General features: G+C 31.7%; 1 protein-coding gene across 2 annotated transcripts in view; it reads left to right on the forward strand.

Moving 5' to 3' along the window:
• Positions 1-23,739, forward strand: part of LOC141452843 (3'-5' RNA helicase YTHDC2-like) — a 33,836-nt gene that overhangs the window by 1,201 nt on the left and 8,896 nt on the right. For both annotated transcript variants that reach the window (XM_074125296.1, XM_074125295.1), the window contains exons 4-21: positions 80-273; positions 662-858; positions 1,487-1,653; positions 2,650-2,909; positions 2,988-3,042; positions 3,248-3,398; positions 3,484-3,630; positions 3,718-3,899; positions 5,061-5,239; positions 5,321-5,448; positions 5,555-5,689; positions 5,782-5,970; positions 6,613-6,732; positions 7,469-7,626; positions 7,698-7,815; positions 8,301-8,572; positions 8,912-9,144; positions 10,056-10,243. In XM_074125296.1, the coding sequence (XP_073981397.1) occupies positions 80-273; positions 662-858; positions 1,487-1,653; positions 2,650-2,909; positions 2,988-3,042; positions 3,248-3,398; positions 3,484-3,630; positions 3,718-3,899; positions 5,061-5,239; positions 5,321-5,448; positions 5,555-5,689; positions 5,782-5,970; positions 6,613-6,732; positions 7,469-7,626; positions 7,698-7,815; positions 8,301-8,572; positions 8,912-9,144; positions 10,056-10,243 (3,073 nt within the window). The remainder of the gene's footprint in view (positions 1-79; positions 274-661; positions 859-1,486; positions 1,654-2,649; positions 2,910-2,987; positions 3,043-3,247; positions 3,399-3,483; positions 3,631-3,717; positions 3,900-5,060; positions 5,240-5,320; positions 5,449-5,554; positions 5,690-5,781; positions 5,971-6,612; positions 6,733-7,468; positions 7,627-7,697; positions 7,816-8,300; positions 8,573-8,911; positions 9,145-10,055; positions 10,244-23,739) is intronic.

The following is a 23,739-nucleotide window of genomic DNA, read 5'->3' on the forward strand; positions in this document are numbered from 1 at the left end:
TTAGTATTTAATGATTTAAATTATTTCTTAATATCGTGAGCATATAATAATGTCTTATTTTTTTTGTTTTTTTAAACAGAAAAGGCAGTTCACGCTACTTGACAATTTACAAGCGGGAAGGTTCTGCCATTATGCAGAAAGATGCTACTATGAATCTCACATCAACTTCAAGAACTCTTTTATTAAGTCTTTTATCTAAACATCCAGTTACAACCCGAGAACGTCAAGACTGTTTGCCACCAGTGGAACGTTGCAAAGACGTTTACCAAGATGGTAAAAATTTGTTCAACATTAGTTTTTTTGTCTTTTAATCCTTGCCGTAGATTGCGATATGAGTTTAGTCATGTTTCACTTTCGAAGTTCATATTTGGAAAAAGTGTGAAGTTATGGATAAAAGTGTTACTCCTTTTTTGGCGAATTAGTCATCTTTTTTTATATCAGGGAAGCCATTCTTCTATCAGTTCATACATTACTTCGCAACCTGAATCGTTGCTCATAAAACTTGTCTACATTGCTCATCTGCGAGTATTGAATTACTTTTTTTTTTAGTACTGAAAAGAAAAACTCAGTATTAGGCTAAATAATAAGAATAATAAGTAGAAGAATTGTTTTCTAAGTTACTTCATAAGATAATTATTTCTTTTCATTTTCTCACTTTTAGGTAAGGAGAATAGCCGAGCTCTTGGCCGATTGTGTAGCGGAAGTCCTCAGGTACCGCCTCCTGCCAGTAGTAAAGCTTTAGCCCAGTTTCGAGCTTCTTTGCCAATATATGCGTTTTCCGAAAACATAGTTCAAACAGTAAACGAAAGTCAAGTAACTATTATCTCAGGCCTTACTGGCTGTGGAAAAACAACACAAGTAAGTTATTGTGGGATTTTCGAGCACCATAATACAGTAATTTATGTAATTCAGCTCCTTTGTTTAAGATGCTAGTCCATCAGTTTGGGGGGGTCCAGGAAGCCTTTCTTAAAAACGATCTGAATTTGCTGCAAATGATGCTTAATAAGGAAATGCTGGACATCTCGTTGTTAATGCTCAAAGGGACTGTAGAGAGAATTGATGTAAAGATTATTTCAGTGCGACTAAATGATTTATTGTTTTTACAAAAAAAAGTCTGTGTTTGTATAAAGAATGTAGGCATCTGTAAAGTAAACAATTTTGTGACTATGTCTGCTCAATCAATCAAAAATCTATCGAATACAGTAGATGATTCAACAAATTCTGCGTACACTAAGTTAGTTATGCTTTATCATGCAACAAACTTCAGGTGTTCTTGACGAATGCATCGAATTTAGGCCATCAAGCTCTTCAAAACATTTAAATACTACTCACCAGTATTTGTTCGTCGAGTTGGAACAAATAATAATGACAGTATCCATTTCTATTATATTCAAAGAAAGTGCCAATCTTAAGAAAAAAAAATTACATTCTGCATTTTCAAAGACAACTGTTGAACCTTTTTATTTTTTTGTTCTTCTTTTTATAGGTTCCTCAGTATATTATGGAATGGCATGAAAGATCTGGAAGACCGTGTAGAATTATTTGCTCACAGCCTCGTAGGATTTCAGCTGTATCCGTGAGTGAAAGGGTGGCCATTGAAAGAGGAGAAAAAGTTGGCCAGTCTGTTGGATATCAAATTCGCCTTGAAGGAAAGTAAGTAAAGATTTTGAGTTTGGACAGAATAATAATAGAAATCTATTTGAACACTCACACGACTTGTTTTTTTACTCGTTCGTCTCAGTACTTCTAACTCAGTTAGTAATCATAGATTACAATTAAATTTAATCTCACAGGGAAACTCTACCCTCATTCCCTTCAAAAGAACTACCCTCAAACAAATTTTTCTAGAAAACTGATAAAAGTAAAAATTATTACAAATCTAAATGCATGTTTTATACGTGGTTTACAGGAAATCTGTGAGCCCTTTACGACAAACTTCCGGTGTTACTTCCGGTAAAGGGACGTTCTTCACACTCGATTTTATCAACACCTTTACATTCCCCCCGTTAAGCTTCCCCCCCTTAACAGTAGATTTAAGATACGACCACTCTTTAGAGGGAACGATTTATCATCCCCTTATCTCAAAAGTAATCTTAATCAAGTTTGCATGGTATTAAAATGTTACCAATAAAAGTTGTCATTTACAATTATTTCAATTAGATTAAAGAAAATCTGATAAATGTTTCTCAGGAAAATATCAAAATACTAAAAAAGATTATTAAGTGGTACTTCTGGTCAGCCCAAAAATGAATGACACTTTAGAGGAAAGCCTCCAAACAGCCTTGTAATCGAATTTTAACAAAAATATTACAAAATAATTGTTACAGATCTTCATTCTTTTCGCTGAAGAAAACTTTCATGAAAATCTAAAAAATAAAAATTTAAAAAAACGCTTCAATGGAGTGATATTTCCGGCTGACTAATTTTGACTAAAATTTTATTGTGATTTTCTCTTTGATTGTGTATTTCACTAATTTGTGAAAGCCACTTCATAGGATTCAAGGGCACTCGATACTCATATTTCTGAAAAAAACTAAACATCGGAAATTTACACAATCTTCTTACTACTAGCATTTGAGAAAGTAAACAAAATAATAAAAAAGAATCTATTATTTGCTCATAATTGACTTTTTTTTATTTATCTTCTAGAGTTACACCATACACGGTATTAATGTATTGCACAAGTGGTGTACTACTTCGTACATTAATGTCCGGCGAAAGTATGTTAGCTTCGGTTACACATATAATCGTGGATGAAGTTCATGAGAGGGATAGACTGACCGATTTTACATTAATCGTATTGAGAGAAGCTTTAACAAAGTTTAGATCATTAAGACTAGTACTTATGTCTGCCACACTAGACGCTAGTCATTATTCAGCGTATTTTAATAATTGTCCTATTATTACAGGTTGGTTTATCTTCCCTTATCATATGCTTATTTTATTTTTTATTCAAAATAAGTAATCAAAAAACTTTTTGGTTCTAGTTCCTGGAAAGCAGTACGAAGTTACTGAATATTATTTAGAAGACATCCTTAAACAGTAGGTTACAAACTGATATTCCAATTGCATAAAAACTAGATTATAAAGTTGTGATTACTAACAATAAAAAAAAAGTCTTGACTGGCATTTTTTATTGGGAAATCAATCATGGGATGCCATAAATATGCTCGCCATGACGGATAAATTCAACATATATTTATATTACTTTTTTTTTATTGTTTGTTTGTTTTTATTTAAATTAAAGAACAGGTTATATGAGTTCTGAAATGGAAAAATTAAGAAAACAGCTTGATATAAGGAAAGAACAGGCTGCAGCCTTAGATCGATGGACTCATGCCGTTACGAAAGGATCTGATGCTGAATTTACGGTCACTTCAACCAAAACTACGGCACAGGTTCTTATTTATAATTTTTGTAGAAAACTTATCTTAATTAAAACATTGTTTTGCTTTTGTTTTCTAAAAAGTATTTCAAATTTAGAACGGAAATGCCAATAGCACGAGTAATAATGCTGGACATAAGGAAATGGATGTTGCATTAAGTGACGCTTGGGCTTATGGTACTGAAAATCATTTCTTTCAAGTATTATATCTGATACAATCAGAAAATGTTCCAGTCGATTATCAGGTATTTAACTGTGTTGTTTCTATAAAAACTTCGTTTTATCTTCATTCTATATCCATGAAAAAATAAAATACAGTAACTTGTTTACAGCATTCAGAGACTGGCGTTACCGCATTAATGGTAGCAGCTGCCCGAGGAACACTGGAAGTTGTGGAGAGATTGTTGTCACTTGGTGCAAGCGTAACAGCCAGAGCATCTAATAACTATACGGCACTTGATTGGGCTAAACTGTTGAACAGACAAGAGATTAGCGATACCATCGAGGCTTATACGTAAAAAAATAAATGTTTTCTTTATTTCACGAAATGTAAAATCGATGGGGACGGGGCAACTAAATAATTTGATGTGAATCCTCCCAAAATGTCTTAAATGATAAGTGAAATAATCACTTGAGCTCTGATTTTTATTATTATTATTATTATTCGATTGCGTTGCAATCGAACAGCTGCGCTACGATATCTTTGGCCACCGGAGATTGTAGCGCAGAAGGAACTAGTACGGAAAGTCCTCAACCTTTTTAAGAGGAGGTTTCATCTATTAGACTTAAAGGGGAAGGCACAATAAGCCTCTTATGGCAGCGGTGCCATGGGGTGTGGGTCCCGCCCCGCTATATCTAATCTAGCTCTGATTTCTAGAAGAATCTCCCTCCTCTCTCCGTCGCAGAATCGGGTATTTCCGGGAAAAATATCTACAGTACAACTTATAGATTCATGAGTCTGTAATCACTGAAAAAAAGTGTATAAATAAAACCATAACACACGTTGCGAAAAAAATCTTTTAAAAAAGGAAAATTTTATTCGAAAAAGTGGCACTTCCGGGAAGATAATCAGTCTCACATTTGATTCTTCCTGATACAATACAGCTGGCCAGCCAGTAGAATAAACAGTAATGGCACTTAAAAACAAGTCAAATCACCAAAAGCCTCCTAGAAATACTCTTGAATTTTCTTGGAAAAATTATTTTTACTAGTAAAAGTTATAGTTCCACGTGAGTACAATTAGCTCATCAAGTTTAAAGGTAATCGTTGCAGCTGATTTCGAGACAATCTGAAAAAAAAAACTGAAAAATCTATTCAGTTTTGTAAAATGATACCTCCACCCTCCATTCGACTGATTTGGACCAAAACCTTGTGGTAGCACTCTCTGTGGCACTTAAGTTGATAGATCATTTGAACTTTGTGCGATTATACGTCTTTGAGTTACGGTGGTTGTGTGAACAATGAAGAGGTTAGGTTTGGTTAGGTTAGGTAAGAGAGTAATACCAGTAGAGCACACGAGATTCAGAAGACGAACTCCTCTCTTTACGCTACAAACTCTTTCGTTGGGTACATAATCTGAAAAAGTAGAGTTCTTGTGTTGCCCCATTAATGTTCATTATTGTATATTTGAAACCTATAACTGAAACAATAATTACTGGAAAAATGTTTTTCACAGGCTAACCTTTGAACTGAATACAACGTGTACACCGATGGAACTTGCTTCAGATAAAAGACTTAGCGAATCTGATAAAGAACTTTTAGAATTATATCATAGTACAGTTAATGATAATAGAGTTGATTATAAATTAATTGTAGCTCTGATTTCTAGTATTCATCTTGAAAGTAACAATAGAGGTATGTTGTTGTTGTTTTTCTTCTGTTTTCGTTTTATTGGTACAGGTACAGGTATATTTATTTACTTTTTTTTACCTACAGGAGCAATACTTGTATTTCTTCCTGGATATGAGGATATAATAAAGTTAAAAGAATTAATTTTGAATGATGTTTCACGATTAAGTCATAAAACAAAGATGATTTTATTGATGCTTCATAGTAATATGCAGGTAAATTTTGGACTTTAAATTAATTTTTGCCATGTTTAATTTTAATTGATCGATCTATTTTCTAGTTTTCTAGAAAACACAAGTTTTTCCTCTCTTTTTTTTCTAGACAAGTGACCAACGTTTAGTATTCAAACCAGCTCCTTTAAATGCGCGTAAAATTATCTTATCAACAAACATAGCTGAAACTAGTTTAACCCTAGATGATGTACATTATGTTATTGATTCTGGCAAAGTTAAAGAGGTAAGATTATAATAGTTCCTATTGTTGAATTTTGTTGTCAACTTTTTTTTTAATTGGTTATAAATTTTTTTTTTTTTTTTTTTTTTTTTTAGAAATCATACAACGCGTTAACTGGTGTTAGCCAATTGTCAACAGTTTGGATTTCTAAATCCTGTGCAATACAACGTAAAGGAAGAGCTGGCCGGACACAGTCTGGAGTTTGTTATAGAATGTACTCCAGTGTTAGATTTGATGCCATGGCTGCAAGTCCTGTACCGGAGATTCTGTGTACACCGTTGCAGGTAAAGAAAAAAAAAATTGTTGTCACTTTCAAGACTTCTTCCTTTTACCGTAAATAACGTATTTCAATTTTCTTAAAACTGGTCATTTTTTAATGGTAAAAGGGGGGGCCAAAGTGACAGATTTGTCTAACATACGTCCAATACTCCATGTTCAAATGAAAAACTGAGGTGACTCTATAGAAAAATGCCAGAGACTCGAAGAAGCAGTTCTATGCCGTCCCACTTGGTGGACTGCTATTGATACAAATTATAATTTTGACTAGAAATTTCATACTCCATAATATTAACAGATGTTACAACCATAAAAGACATTAAAAACTAGTACTTTTGAGGAAACTGTAACATTATCCATAACACAGAAGGAAGAAAAATGAATTTAATAGATCTACGTTAACGTATTGTATGACGTAAATTCAAAGAAAATTATGAAAACCATTTCCAAAAAAAAAATCTGTTTAGTTAATGGCGCTAATGGTTGGGTTGATTTTGTTAGGAAAACTTATTGTCGGGTACCTAGGTAGAAATTCCGGTGGCGTTTTTCCGTTTTTAGGTTTCCAGGAAATGTAGTAAAAATGATTTGCAAACCAATTAGTGTAGATTTTGTTTTTACTGTAATAACTTCTCTTTTTTAAAATTTTGCAGGAACTTTGCCTCTTTTCCAAACAACTTGCACCACCAAATACATCGATAGTGGATTTCCTTTCGAGAGCTATTGATCCACCATCTAGTATTGTTAGTAGAAGTGCTGTCAGTCTTCTCAAGGTACGATTGGAATTATACACATAGAAACTTTATTTATTTGTATAAATATGTAGTTATATGTTGTAGTTCATATGAAATAAGATAGTGTTAAAATAGTGTTAAGATATAGACGCAAACAGGGCAACTTTCAATTATATGTATTGCAAACAGCAAATAGGGCAACTTTTAATTAAATGCATTGCAAACAGCAAATAGGGCAACTTTTAATGATATGTATTGCAAACAGCAAATAGGACAACTTTTAATTAAATGCATTGCAAACAGCAAATAGGGCAACTTTTAATGATATGTATTGCAAACAGCAAATAGGACAACTTTTAATTAAATGCATTGCAAACAGCAAATAGGGCAACTTTTAATGATATGTATTGCAAACAGCAAATAGGGCAACTTTTAATGATATGTATTGCAAACAGCAAATAGGGCAACTTTTAATTATAATATGTATAAAAGCCTCTAACTCATTCTGAGGTCAGATGTTTTGTTGGTTTTATTTTGTAGATTATGTTATTTATTTTAAATTTATGAAAATAGATTCGTGCCAAAACTTCCGATTACAAAAAAATTCCAATCATCAGAAATTCAAAAACAATGGGTGGGGACACAAATAAACAAATTTTTGACTAGATAATGTTAGTGATATATTTTAGTTTGCCAGCTCCTAGAGAGCACTGCCAAGACATCTAATTGCTTGAGATGATTTCTATTTTAATACGTTTATTCATTTGGTTTAAAGACAATCGACGCTTTGGATACTTGGGAGGATTTAACTGATCTTGGACATCACTTAGTTGACTTTCCAGTTGAACCTAGATATGGGAAAATGTTAATCTATGCTGTTGTACTGAAATGTCTGGATCCAGTGTTAACCATAGTTTGCTGCCTTTCATACAGGTATACTTTTTGTCTTCAAAAGTAATAGTGTTGTGGAAAATTCAATAACAATTTTTGTTCTTTTTGTTCAGGGAAGTATTTTGTGTTCCTGCGTCCGCCAGCGATCGAAGAAGAAGTTGCGCTCTTGAAAGAGCTAAATTTGCCAACGGCAGTTTTAGTGACCATATGGTTTTGTTGAGAATTTTCCAGGTATTATTTCATCATATTTATTAAATAATCAGGAAAAATGAGAGTATTGTTGTTGTCATTGGGTTGTAAACTTACCATACAGTCGCTCCCAGTCTTGTTCTTTAAATTGTGGCGCCTAAATTCTAACGTTCTTTTTATGCGAAATGTTGGCAGAATTCATAAAATAAATTAAAAGATTCATAATAAAGTAGGTCAACTATCAATGTTCATTCTCCTTAATTAGGGTATCCACTATTAGCACCTTAGTCTTGGTAATATTTAGTAATCGATACTTCTGGCCAATGAAATAATTGAATAACATCCTGTTGTATGCTGGGAGAAGCTAATGAAGTGGAAACACTGTGATAATAGATCGTTTTAAGTCATCTGCATACAGCTGAAGATTACAGTTGCTGAATAGAGTAATGCATTAAGAGAGCTGCAATGTACCAGTCAATGTAGATGTGAGCGTATGTTTATTAACGTGTGTTTTTCATTGGTCCTAGAACTGGCAAGAAGCTAGAAAACAAGGACGAGAAAGGCAGTTTTGTGCCCAGAATATGGTTAATGGAGCTGCAATGGAAATGATTATGGGCACACGGGCACAGGTTCTAGCACAGCTTAGGGCGTCTGGTTTTATTAAATCAAAAGGGCCATTGGATATAAAATATGTGAACACCAATTCAGACAATTGGGCCGTGGTGAAGGCTGCCCTAATTGGTGGACTTTATCCAAACATTGCCAGGGTGGATCGAGAACATGGTGTATTGAGAACTGTGTAAGTAGTTTTTTTTAATTAGTTTTCTATTTTAATTTAAGTCACGACAACACCTCTGAGGTCATTGGCAGCCAGAGCTTTTTTCAAAACACTGCCGGCCGCCGAAGAGTTGAACTTCATTACAAACAACAGTGTCCATCACCGGACAGTGAGTTGTTAAAAGCTTCTAAGAAAAAAATCTAAGGGTCGACAGCTGGATTCGAACCCTCGGATCTCCGCGTGGGAATGCAGCACGCTATCTACGGAGTAAATCTCCTCCCTAGCAGTTTTTTTTATCCTTTTTACTTTATATTACACTTCAACATTTTTTATTTTCATTGTGATTATTGATTTTTACAGGAAAGAACATAAAGTACAAGTCCATACAACATCTGTGTTGAATGAATCTGGTGGAACTTTAAATAAACAGAATCTAGTTGAAAGATTACCAACAGATTGGGTAATGTTTGAGGAAATGACCAGAGTTGGAAGATTATGCCATATTCGTACGGCCACTGTGGTTTCGCCGATTACAGTGGCCGTATTTGCTGGTCCTTCAAAAATACCATTCGATGCCTTATCAGATTCACATTGTAAGTTTTCTTTTTTGTTTAGTCTGATTAGGAAATTTTGTCCTTTCTCTTGCTAAATTGTAAGTGGCCTGATTACCCTAGACGCCTTACTTTTATTGTTATGTGTTATTGATAGCAAGTAAATTTCTGCAACTTTTTTCTCGAAATCTATTAGATCTGGAAGGTTGCAAAAAATTACATTTATAAAGGAGGATTTGCCCTATGTTATAAAGAAAATTGGGGAATTTTATCTTATATAGAAAAAGAGAAAAAAATTGTCAAAGCTCGGTGTTTTACAACGTTACGCTTTTTCGTGCCATTTTTTACGATCAACTCTTATACAACTGTCCTACCGGATAGTTTTAATAAATAGAAAACACTATTTCTTGTTTTTTTTTCACTTTCTCAAACCCTACGAAGAGAAATCTTTCGATTTTTCAATTTTCATAGAAAATATCCGTTTTGAAATCCCTTGAGACCAAAAACCTTTAGTACAAAAGGTGTTTGCGTACGTACATATGTGTATGTATATATTTATTTATCATTTAAACTGTCCAGTAGGATAGTTGGCTAAGGGTTGATTGTCAAAAAAAGCTACACTAAAGTGCGTAAAGTAGAAAGACACCCAACTTAAGATACATTTTTTTCTCTTTTTCCATAAAAGTTCCAAAATTCCAAAGGTTTCTTTAAGTAAAAGCATATCCTCGCTTATAACATAAGTGAATTTCTTTTTGCAACAACGTAGATTAAATGGATTTTGAGAAAAACGGGCTTAAACGGCATTTTCAGAAATTGTTGCTTTTCTTGAGAGGGAGACTCCCCTCCACACACACTAAAATTATTATTGATAATAACTCTTAGTCTGATTGGGATAAAATTTAGCAGGAAGAAGGGATTAGAAAACAATTAATTTATGAACGATTTTACAACAGTGGAAGGAAGTGCTGGCTCAGACAGTGAAGAAGAAGACGTAGGTCCAGACCAGACAGCTACCTTGAAAGTAGACGATTGGGCTACATTCAGAACGGATTCTGAAGCTGCTCAACTGGCCTTACAGCTTCGAGTCAAGTGGCATTCACTCCTGTCTAAGAAACTAAGATCGAACAAAATATTAACTTATGTAAGTAGTTTCCGGCAGAGTTGGGCAAAAATTTAATCAATTAAAAAACAATTGAATTAAACCGAAATTTAATTTTAATCATGCTTAAAATTAAAAAATTTAATCGGCCAAAATTAGTTGATTAAAATTAAATTCACTTTTAATTTAATCGGAATTTAATCAATTAAAATTTTTAATCATAACTAAAAATTAATATTAAAATTAAAATTAAATAATCAGAATTTTAATTGATTGAATTAAATTCCAGATTTAGTTTTAATCACTTTGGACGATTAAATTTTTTAATTTAATCAAAATTTGAGAGATTAAATTTTTAAAACCAAACATTGCCAATGGTTAAACCAGAATCGGACCAATGCATCATTATTCCGCCTAGCTGGTGCCTCTTCTCTATCAATATTATCACTTTTCCCAAACTTGGCACCTTCATTCTGCCAGTCTGGTGACTCATCTATACCATGTTAGTGACTCTCAAGACTTATATAGGACCACCTTACACTCACATTTAACCATGTTTACCACTCACTAGACTTTATATCTTCTAAAATTATAGATCTGTGCACAAAATAACTGTAGTTTGTAATTGAGAAAAACAAAGTGTACAAAAGAAAAAAATTCCATACCAATACGTGGTTCACAGTGAGAGATATAAAACGGCCATAATTTTACAGAATTTCATGACCCAAAAAATTTTCAACCCTTTATATCTTCTACATTTATAGATCTGTGCACAAAATAACTATAGTTTATAATTGAGAAAAACAAAATGTACAAGAGAACAAAATTCCATAACAATACGTCGTTCACAGTGGGAAATATAGAACGGCCATAATTTTACAGAAATTCATGACCCAAAAAATTTTCAACCCTTCATATCTTCTACATTTATAAATCTGTACCCAAAATAACTATAGTTTATAGTTGAGAAAAACAAAGTGTATAAGAGAAAAAAATTCCATACCAATACGTGGTTCACAGTGGGAGATATAGAACGGCCATAATTTTACAGAATTTCATGACCCAAAAAATTTTCAACCCTTCATATCTTCTACATTTACAGATCTGTACACAAAATAACTATAGTTTATAATTGAGAAAAACAAAGTATACAAGAGAACAAATTTCCATACCAATTCGTGGTTCACTGTGGGAGATATAGAACGGCCATAATTTTACAGAATTTCATGAACCAAAAAATTTTCAACCCTTTATATCATCTACATTTATAGATCTGTGCACAAAATAACTATAGTTTTTAATTGAGAAAAACAAAGTGTATAAGAGAAAAAAATTCCATACCAATACGTGGTTCACAGTGGGAGATATAGAACGGCCATAATTTTACAGAATTTCATGACCCAAAAAATTTTTAACCCTTTATATCGTCTACCCTTTTAGATCTGAACACAAAATAACTATAGTTTTTAATTGAGAAAAACAAAGTGTATAAGAGAAAAAAATTCCATACCAATACGTGGTTCACAGTGGGAGATATAGAACGGCCACAATTTTACAGAATTTCATGACCCAAAACATTTTTAACCCTTTATATCGTCTACCCTTTTAGATCTGAACACAAAATAACTATAGTTTTTAATTGAGAAAAACAAAGTGTATAAGAGAAAAAAATTCCATACCAATACGTGGTTCACAGTGGGAGATATAGAACGGCCACAATTTTACAGAATTTCATGACCCAAAACATTTTTAACCCTTTATATCGTCTACCCTTTTAGATCTGAACACAAAATAACTATAGTTTTTAATTGAGAAAAACAAAGTGTATAAGAGAAAAAAATTCCATACCAATACGTGGTTCACAGTGGGAGATATAGAACGGCCATAATTTTACAGAATTTCATGACCCAAAAAATTTTCAACCCTTCATATCTTCTACATTTACAGATCTGTACACAAAATAACTATAGTTTATAATTGAGAAAAACAAAGTATACAAGAGAACAAAATTCCATACCAATTCGTGGTTCACTGTGGGAGATATAGAACGGCCATAATTTTACAGAATTTCATGAACCAAAAAATTTTCAACCCTTTATATCATCTACATTTATAGATCTGTGCACAAAATAACTATAGTTTTTAATTGAGAAAAACAAAGTGTATAAGAGAAAAAAATTCCATACCAATACGTGGTTCACAGTGGGAGATATAGAACGGCCATAATTTTACAGAATTTCATGACCCAAAACATTTTTAACCCTTTATATCGTCTACCCTTTTAGATCTGAACACAAAATAACTATAGTTTTTAATTGAGAAAAACAAAGTGTATAAGAGAAAAAAAATCCATACCAATACGTGGTTCACAGTGGGAGATATAGAACGGCCATAATTTTACAGAATTTCATGACCCAAAACATTTTTAACCCTTTATATCGTCTACCCTTTTAGATCTGAACACAAAATAACTATAGTTTTTAATTGAGAAAAACAAAGTGTATAAGAAAAAAAAAATCCATACCAATACGTGGTTCACAGTGGAAGATATAGAACGGCCATAATTTTACAGAATTTCATGACCCAAAACATTTTTAACCCTTTATATCGTCTACCCTTTTAGATCTCAACACAAAATAACTATAGTTTTTAATTGAGAAAAACAAAGTGTATAAGAGAAAAAAATTCCATACCAATACGTGGTTCACAGTGGGAGATATAGAACGGCCATAATTTTCCAGAATTTCATGACCCAAAAAATTTTCAACCCTTTATATCTTCTACCTTTTTAGATCTGTGCACAAAATAACTATAGTTTTTAATTGAGAAAAACAAAGTGTACAAGAGAACAAAATTTCATACGAATACGTGGTTCACAGTGGGAGATATAGAACGGCCATAATTTTACAGAATTTCATGACCCAAAAAATTTTCAACCCTTCATATCTTCTAAAATTATAGATCTGTGCACAAAATAACTGTAGTTTGTAATTGAGAAAAAAAAAGTGTACAAGAGAAAAAAATTCCATACCAATACGTGGTTCACAGTGGGAGATATAAAACGGCCATAATTTTACAGAATTTCATGACCCAAAAAATTTTCAACCCTTTATATCTTCTACATTTATAGATCTGTGCACAAAATAACTATAGTTTATAATTGAGAAAAACAAAGTGTATAAGAAAAAAAAATTCCATACCAATACGTGGTTCACAGTGGGAGATATAGAACGGCCATAATTTTACAGAATTTCATGACCCAAAAAATTTTCAACCCTTTATATCTTCTACATTTATAGATCTGTGCACAAAATAACTGTAGTTTGTAATTGAGAAAAAAAAAGTGTACAAGAGAAAAAAATTCCATACCAATACGTGGTTCACAGTGGGAGATATAAAACGGCCATAATTTTACAGAATTTCATGACCCAAAAAATTTTCAACCCTTTATATCTTCTACATTTATAGATCTGTGCACAAAATAACTATAGTTTATAGTTGAGAAAAACAAAGTGTATAAGAGAAAAAAATTCCATACCAATACGTGGTTCACAGTGGGAGATATAGAACGGCCATAATTTTACAGAATTTCATGACCCAAAAAATTTTCAACCCTTCATATCTTTTAAAATTATAGATCTGTGCACAAAATAACTGTAGTTTGTAATTGAGAAAAAAAAAGTGTACAAGAGAAAAAAATTCCATACCAATACGTGGTTCACAGTGGGAGATATAAAACGGCCATAATTTTACAGAATTTCATGACCCAAAAAATTTTCAACCCTTTATATCTTCTACATTTATAGATCTGTGCACAAAATAACTATAGTTTATAGTTGAGAAAAACAAAGTGTATAAGAGAAAAAAATTCCATACCAATACGTGGTTCACAGTGGGAGATATAGAACGGCCATAATTTTACAGAATTTCATGACCCAAAAAATTTTCAACCCTTCATATCTTCTACATTTACAGATCTGTACACAAAATAACTATAGTTTATAATTGAGAAAAACAAAGTGTATAAGAAAAAAAAATTCCATACCAATACGTGGTTCACAGTGGGAGATATAGAACGGCCATAATTTTCCAGAATTTCATGACCCAAAACATTTTTAACCCTTTATATCGTCTACCCTTTTAGATCTGAACACAAAATAACTATAGTTTTTAATTGAGAAAAACAAAGTGTATAAGAGAAAAAAATTCCATACCAATACGTGGTTCACAGTGGGAGATATAGAACGGCCATAATTTTACAGAATTTCATGACCCAAAAAATTTTCAACCCTTCATATCTTCTAAAATTATAGATCTGTGCACAAAATAACTGTAGTTTGTAATTGAGATAAACAAAGTGTACAAGAGAAAAAAATTCCATACCAATACGTGGTTCACAATGGGAGATATAAAACGGCTATAATTTTACAGAATTTCATGACCCAAAAAATTTTCCACTCTTTATATCTTCTACATTTATAGATCTGTGCACAAAATAACTATAGTTTATAGTTGAGAAAAACAAAGTGTATAAGAGAAAAAAATTCCATACCAATACGTGGTTCACAGTGGGAGATATAGAACGGCCATAATTTTCCAGAATTTCATGACCCAAAACATTTTTAACCCTTTATATCGTCTACCCTTTTAGATCTGAACACAAAATAACTATAGTTTTTAATTGAGAAAAACAAAGTGTATAAGAGAAAAAAATTCCATACCAATACGTGGTTCACAGTGGGAGATATAGAACGGCCATAATTTTCCAGAATTTCATGACCCAAAAAATTTTCAACCCTTCATATCTTCTAAAATTATAGATCTGTGCACAAAATAACTGTAGTTTGTAATTGAGATAAACAAAGTGTACAAGAGAAAAAAATTCCATACCAATACGTGGTTCACAATGGGAGATATAAAACGGCTATAATTTTACAGAATTTCATGACCCAAAAAATTTTCCACCCTTTATATCTTCTACATTTATAGATCTGTGCACAAAATAACTATAGTTTATAGTTGAGAAAAACAAAGTGTATAAGAGAAAAAAATTCCATACCAATACGTGGTTCACAATGGGAGATATAAAACGGCCATAATTTTACAGAATTTCATGACCCAAAAAATTTTCAACCCTTTATATCTTCTACATTTATAGATCTGTGCACAAAATAACTATAGTTTATAGTTGAGAAAAACAAAGTGTATAAGAGAAAAAAATTCCATACCAATACGTGGTTCACAGTGGGAGATATAGAACGGCTATAATTTTACAGAATTTCATGACCCAAAAAATTTTCAACCCTTCATATCTTCTACATTTACAGATCTGTACACAAAATAACTATAGTTTATAATTGAGAAAAACAAAGTGTATAAGAAAAAAAAATTCCATACCAATACGTGGTTCACAATGGAAGATATAGAACGGCCATAATTTTACAGAATTTCATGACCCAAAACATTTTTAACCCTTTATTTCGTCTACCTCTTTAGATCTGTGCACAAAATAACTATAGTTTTTAATTGAGAAAAACAAGGTGTACAAGAGAATAAAATTCCATACCAATACGTGGTTCACAGTGGGAGATATAGAACGGCCATAATTTTACAGAATTTCATGACCCAAAAAATATTCAACCCTTTATATCTTCTACCTTTTTAGATCTGTGCACAAAATAACTATAGTTTATAGTTGAGAAAAACAAAGTGTATAAGAGAAAAAAATTCCATACCAATACGTGGTTCACAGTGGGAGATATAGAACGGCCATAATTTTACAGAATTTCATGACCCAAAAAATTTTCAACCCTTCATATCTTCTACATTTACAGATCTGTACACAAAATAACTATAGTTTATAGTTGAGAAAAACAAAGTGTATAAGAGAAAAAAATTCCATACCAATACGTGGTTCACAATGGGAGATATAAAACGGCCATAATTTTACAGAATTTCATGACCCAAAAAATTTTCAACCCTTTATATCTTCTACATTTATAGATCTGTGCACAAAATAACTATAGTTTATAGTTGAGAAAAACAAAGTGTATAAGAGAAAAAAATTCCATACCAATACGTGGTTCACAGTGGGAGATATAGAACGGCCATAATTTTACAGAATTTCATGACCCAAAAAATATTCAACCCTTTATATCTTCTACCTTTTTAGATCTGTGCACAAAATAACTATAGTTTATAGTTGAGAAAAACAAAGTGTATAAGAGAAAAAAATTCCATACCAATACGTGGTTCACAGTGGGAGATATAGAACGGCCATAATTTTACAGAATTTCATGACCCAAAAAATTTTCAACCCTTCATATCTTCTACATTTACAGATCTGTACACAAAATAACTATAGTTTATAATTGAGAAAAACAAAGTGTATAAGAAAAAAAAATTCCATACCAATACGTGGTTCACAGTGGGAGATATAGAACGGCCATAATTTTACAGAATTTCATGACCCAAAAAATATTCAACCCTTTATATCTTCTACCTTTTTAGATCTGTGCACAAAATAACTATAGTTTATAGTTGAGAAAAACAAAGTGTATAAGAGAAAAAAATTCCATACCAATACGTGGTTCACAGTGGGAGATATAGAACGGCCATAATTTTACAGAATTTCATGACCCAAAAAATTTTCAACCCTTCATATCTTCTACATTTACAGATCTGTACACAAAATAACTATAGTTTATAATTGAGAAAAACAAAGTGTAAAAGAAAAAAAAATTCCATACCAATACGTGGTTCACAGTGGGAGATATAGAACGGCCATAATTTTCCAGAATTTCATGACCCAAAACATTTTTAACCCTTTATATCGTCTACCCTTTTAGATCTGAACACAAAATAACTATAGTTTTTAATTGAGAAAAACAAAGTGTATAAGAGAAAAAAATTCCATACCAATACGTGGTTCACAGTGGGAGATATAGAACGGCCATAATTTTACAGAATTTCATGACCCAAAAAATTTTCAACCCTTTATATCTTCTACATTTATAGATCTGTGCACAAAATAACTGTAGTTTGTAATTGAGAAAAAAAAAGTGTACAAGAGAAAAAAATTCCATACCAATACGTGGTTCACAGTGGGAGATATAAAACGGCCATAATTTTACAGAATTTCATGACCCAAAAAATTTTCAACCCTTTATATCTTCTACATTTATAGATCTGTGCACAAAATAACTATAGTTTATAGTTGAGAAAAACAAAGTGTATAAGAGAAAAAAATTCCATACCAATACGTGGTTCACAGTGGGAGATATAGAACGGCCATAATTTTACAGAATTTCATACCCAAAAAATTTTCAACCCTTCATATCTTCTAAAATTATAGATCTGTGCACAAAATAACTGTAGTTTGTAATTGAGAAAAAAAAAGTGTACAAGAGAAAAAAATTCCATACCAATACGTGGTTCACAGTGGGAGATATAAAACGGCCATAATTTTACAGAATTTCATGACCCAAAAAATTTTCAACCCTTTATATCTTCTACATTTATAGATCTGTGCACAAAATAACTATAGTTTATAGTTGAGAAAAACAAAGTGTATAAGAGAAAAAAATTCCATACCAATACGTGGTTCACAGTGGGAGATATAGAACGGCCATAATTTTACAGAATTTCATGACCCAAAACATTTTTAACCCTTTATATCGTCTACCCTTTTAGATCTGAACACAAAATAACTATAGTTTTTAATTGAGAAAAACAAAGTGTATAAGAGAAAAAAATTCCATACCAATACGTGGTTCACAGTGGGAGATATAGAACGGCCATAATTTTCCAGAATTTCATGACCCAAAACATTTTTAACCCTTTATATCGTCTACCCTTTTAGATCTGAACACAAAATAACTATAGTTTTTAATTGAGAAAAACAAAGTGTATAAGAGAAAAAAATTCCATACCAATACGTGGTTCACAGTGGGAGATATAGAACGGCCATAATTTTCCAGAATTTCATGACCCAAAACATTTTTAACCCTTTATATCGTCTACCCTTTTAGATCTGAACACAAAATAACTATAGTTTTTAATTGAGAAAAACAAAGTGTATAAGAGAAAAAAATTCCATACCAATACGTGGTTCACAGTGGGAGATATAGAACGGCCATAATTTTACAGAATTTCATGACCCAAAACATTTTTAACCCTTTATATCGTCTACCCTTTTAGATCTGAACACAAAATAACTATAGTTTTTAATTGAGAAAAACAAAGTGTATAAGAGAAAAAAATTCCATACCAATACGTGGTTCACAGTGGGAGATATAGAACGGCCATAATTTTCCAGAATTTCATGACCCAAAACATTTTTAACCCTTTATATCGTCTACCCTTTTAGATCTGAACACAAAATAACTATAGTTTTTAATTGAGAAAAACAAAGTGTATAAGACAAAAAAATTCCATACCAATACGTGGTTCACAGTGGGAGATATAGAACGGCCATAATTTTCCAGAATTTCATGACCCAAAACATTTTTTCCCCTTTATATCGTCTACCCTTTTAGATCTGAACACAAAATAACTATAGTTTTTAATTAAGAAAAACAAAGTGTATAAGAGAAAAAAATTCCATACCAATACGTGGTTCACAGTGGGAGATATAGAACGGCCATAATTTTCCAGAATTTCATGACCCAAAAAATTTTCAACCCTTCATATCTTCTAAAATTATAGATCTGTGCACAAAATAACTGTAGTTTGTAATTGAGATAAACAAAGTGTACAAGAGAAAAAAATTCCATACCAATACGTGGTTCACAATGGGAGATATAAAACGGCTATAATTTTACAGAATTTCATGACCCAAAAAATTTTCCACCCTTTATATCTTCTACATTTATAGATCTGTGCACAAAATAACTATAGTTTATAGTTGAGAAAAACAAAGTGTATAAGAGAAAAAAATTCCATACCAATACGTGGTTCACAATGGGAGATATAAAACGGCCATAATTTTACAGAATTTCATGACCCAAAAAATTTTCAACCCTTTATATCTTCTACATTTATAGATCTGTGCACAAAATAACTATAGTTTATAGTTGAGAAAAACAAAGTGTATAAGAGAAAAAAATTCCATACCAATACGTGGTTCACAGTGGGAGATATAGAACGGCCATAATTATACAGAATTTCATGACCCAAAAAATTTTCAACCCTTCATATCTTCTACATTTACAGATCTGTACACAAAATAACTATAGTTTATAATTGAGAAAAACAAAGTGTATAAGAAAAAAAAATTCCATACCAATACGTGGTTCACAATGGAAGATTTAGAACGGCCATAATTTTACAGAATTTCATGACCCAAAACATTTTTAACCCTTTATTTCGTCTACCTCTTTAGATCTGTGCACAAAATAACTATAGTTTTTAATTGAGAAAAACAAGGTGTACAAGAGAATAAAATTCCATACCAATACGTGGTTCACAGTGGGAGATATAGAACGGCCATAATTTTACAGAATTTCATGACCCAAAAAATTTTCAACCCTTTATATCTTCTACATTTATAGATCTGTGCACAAAATAACTATAGTTTATAGTTGAGAAAAACAAAGTGTATAAGAGAAAAAAATTCCATACCAATACGTGGTTCACAGTGGGAGATATAGAACGGCCATAATTTTACAGAATTTCATGACCCAAAAAATTTTCAACCCTTCATATCTTCTACATTTACAGATCTTTACACAAAATAACTATAGTTTATAATTGAGAAAAACAAAGTGTATAAGAAAAAAAAATTCCATACCAATACGTGGTTCACAATGGAAGATATAGAACGGCCATAATTTTACAGAATTTCATGACCCAAAACATTTTTAACCCTTTATATCGTCTACCTCTTTAGATCTGTGCACAAAATAACTATAGTTTTTAATTGAGAAAAACAAGGTGTACAAGAGAATAAAATTCCATACCAATACGTGGTTCACAATGGGAGATATAAAACGGCCATAATTTTACAGAATTTCATGACCCAAAAAATTTTCAACCCTTTATATCTTCTACATTTATAGATCTGTGCACAAAATAACTATAGTTTATAGTTGAGAAAAACAAAGTGTATAAGAGAAAAAAATTCCATACCAATACGTAGTTCACAGTGGGAGATATAGAACGGCCATAATTTTACAGAATTTCATGACCCAAAAAATTTTCAACCCTTTATATCTTCTACATTTATAGATCTGTGCACAAAATAACTATAGTTTATAGTTGAGAAAAACAAAGTGTATAAGAGAAAAAAATTCCATACCAATACGTGGTTCACAGTGGGAGATATAGAACGGCCATAATTTTACAGAATTTCATGACCCATAAAATTTTCAACCCTTCATATCTTCTACATTTACAGATCTGTACACAAAATAACTATAGTTTATAATTGAGAAAAACAAAGTGTATAAGAAAAAAAAATTCCATACCAATACGTGGTTCACAATGGAAGATATAGAACGGCCATAATTTTACTGAATTTCATGACCCAAAACATTTTTAACCCTTTATATCGTCTACCTCTTTAGATCTGTGCACAAAATAACTATAGTTTTTAATTGAGAAAAACAAGGTGTACAAGAGAATAAAATTCCATACCAATACGTGGTTCACAGTGGGAGATATAGAACGGCCATAATTTTACAGAATTTCATGACCCAAAAAATATTCAACCCTTTATATCTTCTAACTTTTTAGATCTGTGCACAAAATAACTATAGTTTTTAATTGAGAAAAACAAGGTGTACAAGAGAAGAAAATTCCATACTAATACGTGGTTCACAATGGAAGATATAGAACGGCCATAATTTTACAGAATTTCATGACCCAAAACATTTTTAACCCTTTATATCGTCTACCTCTTTAGATCTGTGCACAAAATAACTAAAGTTTATAGTTGAGAAAAACAAAGTGTATAAGAGAAAAAAATTCCATACCAATACGTGGTTCACAATGGGAGATATAAAACGGCCATAATTTTACAGAATTTCATGACCCAAAAAATTTTCAACCCTTTATATCTTCTACATTTATAGATCTGTGCACAAAATAACTATAGTTTATAGTTGAGAAAAACAAAGTGTATAAGAGAAAAAAATTCCATACCAATACGTGGTTCACGGTGGGAGATATAGAACGGCCATAATTTTACAGAATTTCATGACCCATAAAATTTTCAACCCTTCATATCTTCTACATTTACAGATCTGTACACAAAATAACTATAGTTTATAATTGAGAAAAACAAAGTGTATAAGAAAAAAAAATTCCATACCAATACGTGGTTCACAATGGAAGATATAGAACGGCCATAATTTTACAGAATTTCATGACCCAAAACATTTTTAACCCTTTATATCGTCTACCTCTTTAGATCTGTGCACAAAATAACTATAGTTTTTAATTGAGAAAAACAAGGTGTACAAGAGAATAAAATTCCATACCAATACGTGGTTCACAGTGGGAGATATAGAACGGCCATAATTTTCCAGAATTTCATGACCCAAAAAATATTCAACCCTTTATATCTTCTACATTTATAGATCTGTGCACAAAATAACTAGTTTGTAATTGAGATAAACAAAGTGTACAAGAGAAAAAAATTCCATACCAATACGTGGTTCACAGTGGGAGATATAGAACGGCCATAATTTTACAGAATTTCATCACCCAAAAAATATTCAACCCTTTATATCTTCTACCTTTTTAGATCTGTGCACAAAATAACTATAGTTTTTAATTGAGAAAAACAAGGTGTACAAGTGAATAAAATTCCATACCAATACGTGTTTCACAGTGGGAGATATAGAACGGCCATAATTTTACAGAATTTCATTACCCAAAAAATATTCAACCCTTTATATCTTCTACCTTTTTAGATCTGTGCACAAAATAACTATAGTTTTTAATTGAGAAAAACAAGGTGTACAAGAGAATAAAATTCCATACCAATACGTGGTTCACAGTGGGAGATATAGAACGGCCATAATTTTACAGAATTTCATGACCCAAAAAATATTCAACCCTTTATATCTTCTACATTTATAGATCTGTGCACAAAATAACTAGTTTGTAATTGAGATAAACAAAGTGTACAAGAGAAAAAAATTCCATACCAATACGTGGTTCACAATGGGAGATATAAAACGGCCATAATTTTACAGAATTTCATGACCCAAAAAATTTTCAACCCTTCATATCTTCTAAAATTATAGATCTGTGCACAAAATAACTAGTTTGTAATTGAGATAAACAAAGTGTACAAGAGAAAAAAATTCCATACCAATACGTGGTTCACAATGGGAGATATAAAACGGCCATAATTTTACAGAATTTCATGACCCAAAAAATTTTCAACCCTTCATATCTTCTAAAATTATAGATCTGTGCACAAAATAACTAGTTTGTAATTGAGATAAACAAAGTGTACAAGAGAAAAAAATTCCATACCAATACGTGGTTCACAATGGGAGATATAAAACGGCCATAATTTTACAGAATTTCATGACCCAAAAAATTTTCAACCCTTTATATCTTCTACATTTATAGTTCTGTGCACAAAATAACTATAGTTTATAGTTGAGAAAAACAAAGTGTATAAGAGAAAAAAATTCCATACCAATACGTGGTTCACAGTGGGAGATATAGAACGGCCATAATTTTACAGAATTTCATGACCCATAAAATTTTCAACTCTTCATATCTTCTACATTTACAGATCTGTACACAAAATAACTATAGTTTATAATTGAGAAAAACAAAGTGTATAAGAAAAAAAAATTCCATACCAATACGTGGTTCACAATGGAAGATATAGAACGGCCATAATTTTACAGAATTTCATGACCCAAAAGATTTTTAACCCTTTATATCGTCTACCTCTTTAGATCTGTGCACAAAATAACTATAGTTTTTAATTGAGAAAAACAAGGTGTACAAGAGAATAAAATTCCATACCAATACGTGGTTCACAGTGGGAGATATAGAACGGCCATAATTTTACAGAATTTCATGACCCAAAAAATATTCAACCCTTTATATCTTCTACCTTTTTAGATCTGTGCACAAAATAACTATAGTTTTTAATTGAGAAAAACAAAGTGTACAAGAGAACAAAATTCCATACCAATACGTGGTTCACAGTGGGAGATATAGAACGGCCATAATTTTCCAGAATTTCATGACCCAAAAAATTTTCAACCCTTCATATCTTCTAAAATTATAGATCTGTGCACAAAATAACTGTAGTTTGTAATTGAGAAAAACAAAGTGTACAAGAGAAAAAAATTCCATACCAATACGTGGTTCACAATGGGAGATATAGAACGGCCATAATTTTACAGAATTTCATGACCCAAAAAATTTTCAACCCTTCATATCTTCTAAAATTATAGATCTGTGCACAAAATAACTGTAGTTTGTAATTGAGAAAAACAAAGTGTACAAGAGAAAAAAATTCCATACCAATACGTGGTTCACAGTGGGAGATATAAAACGGCCAT

Source organism: Rhodnius prolixus, unplaced genomic scaffold, assembly GCF_049639745.1.
Source record: "Rhodnius prolixus isolate KJV_2025 unplaced genomic scaffold, Rpr scaffold_3, whole genome shotgun sequence".
NCBI classification, from domain to species: Eukaryota; Metazoa; Arthropoda; class Insecta; order Hemiptera; family Reduviidae; genus Rhodnius; species Rhodnius prolixus.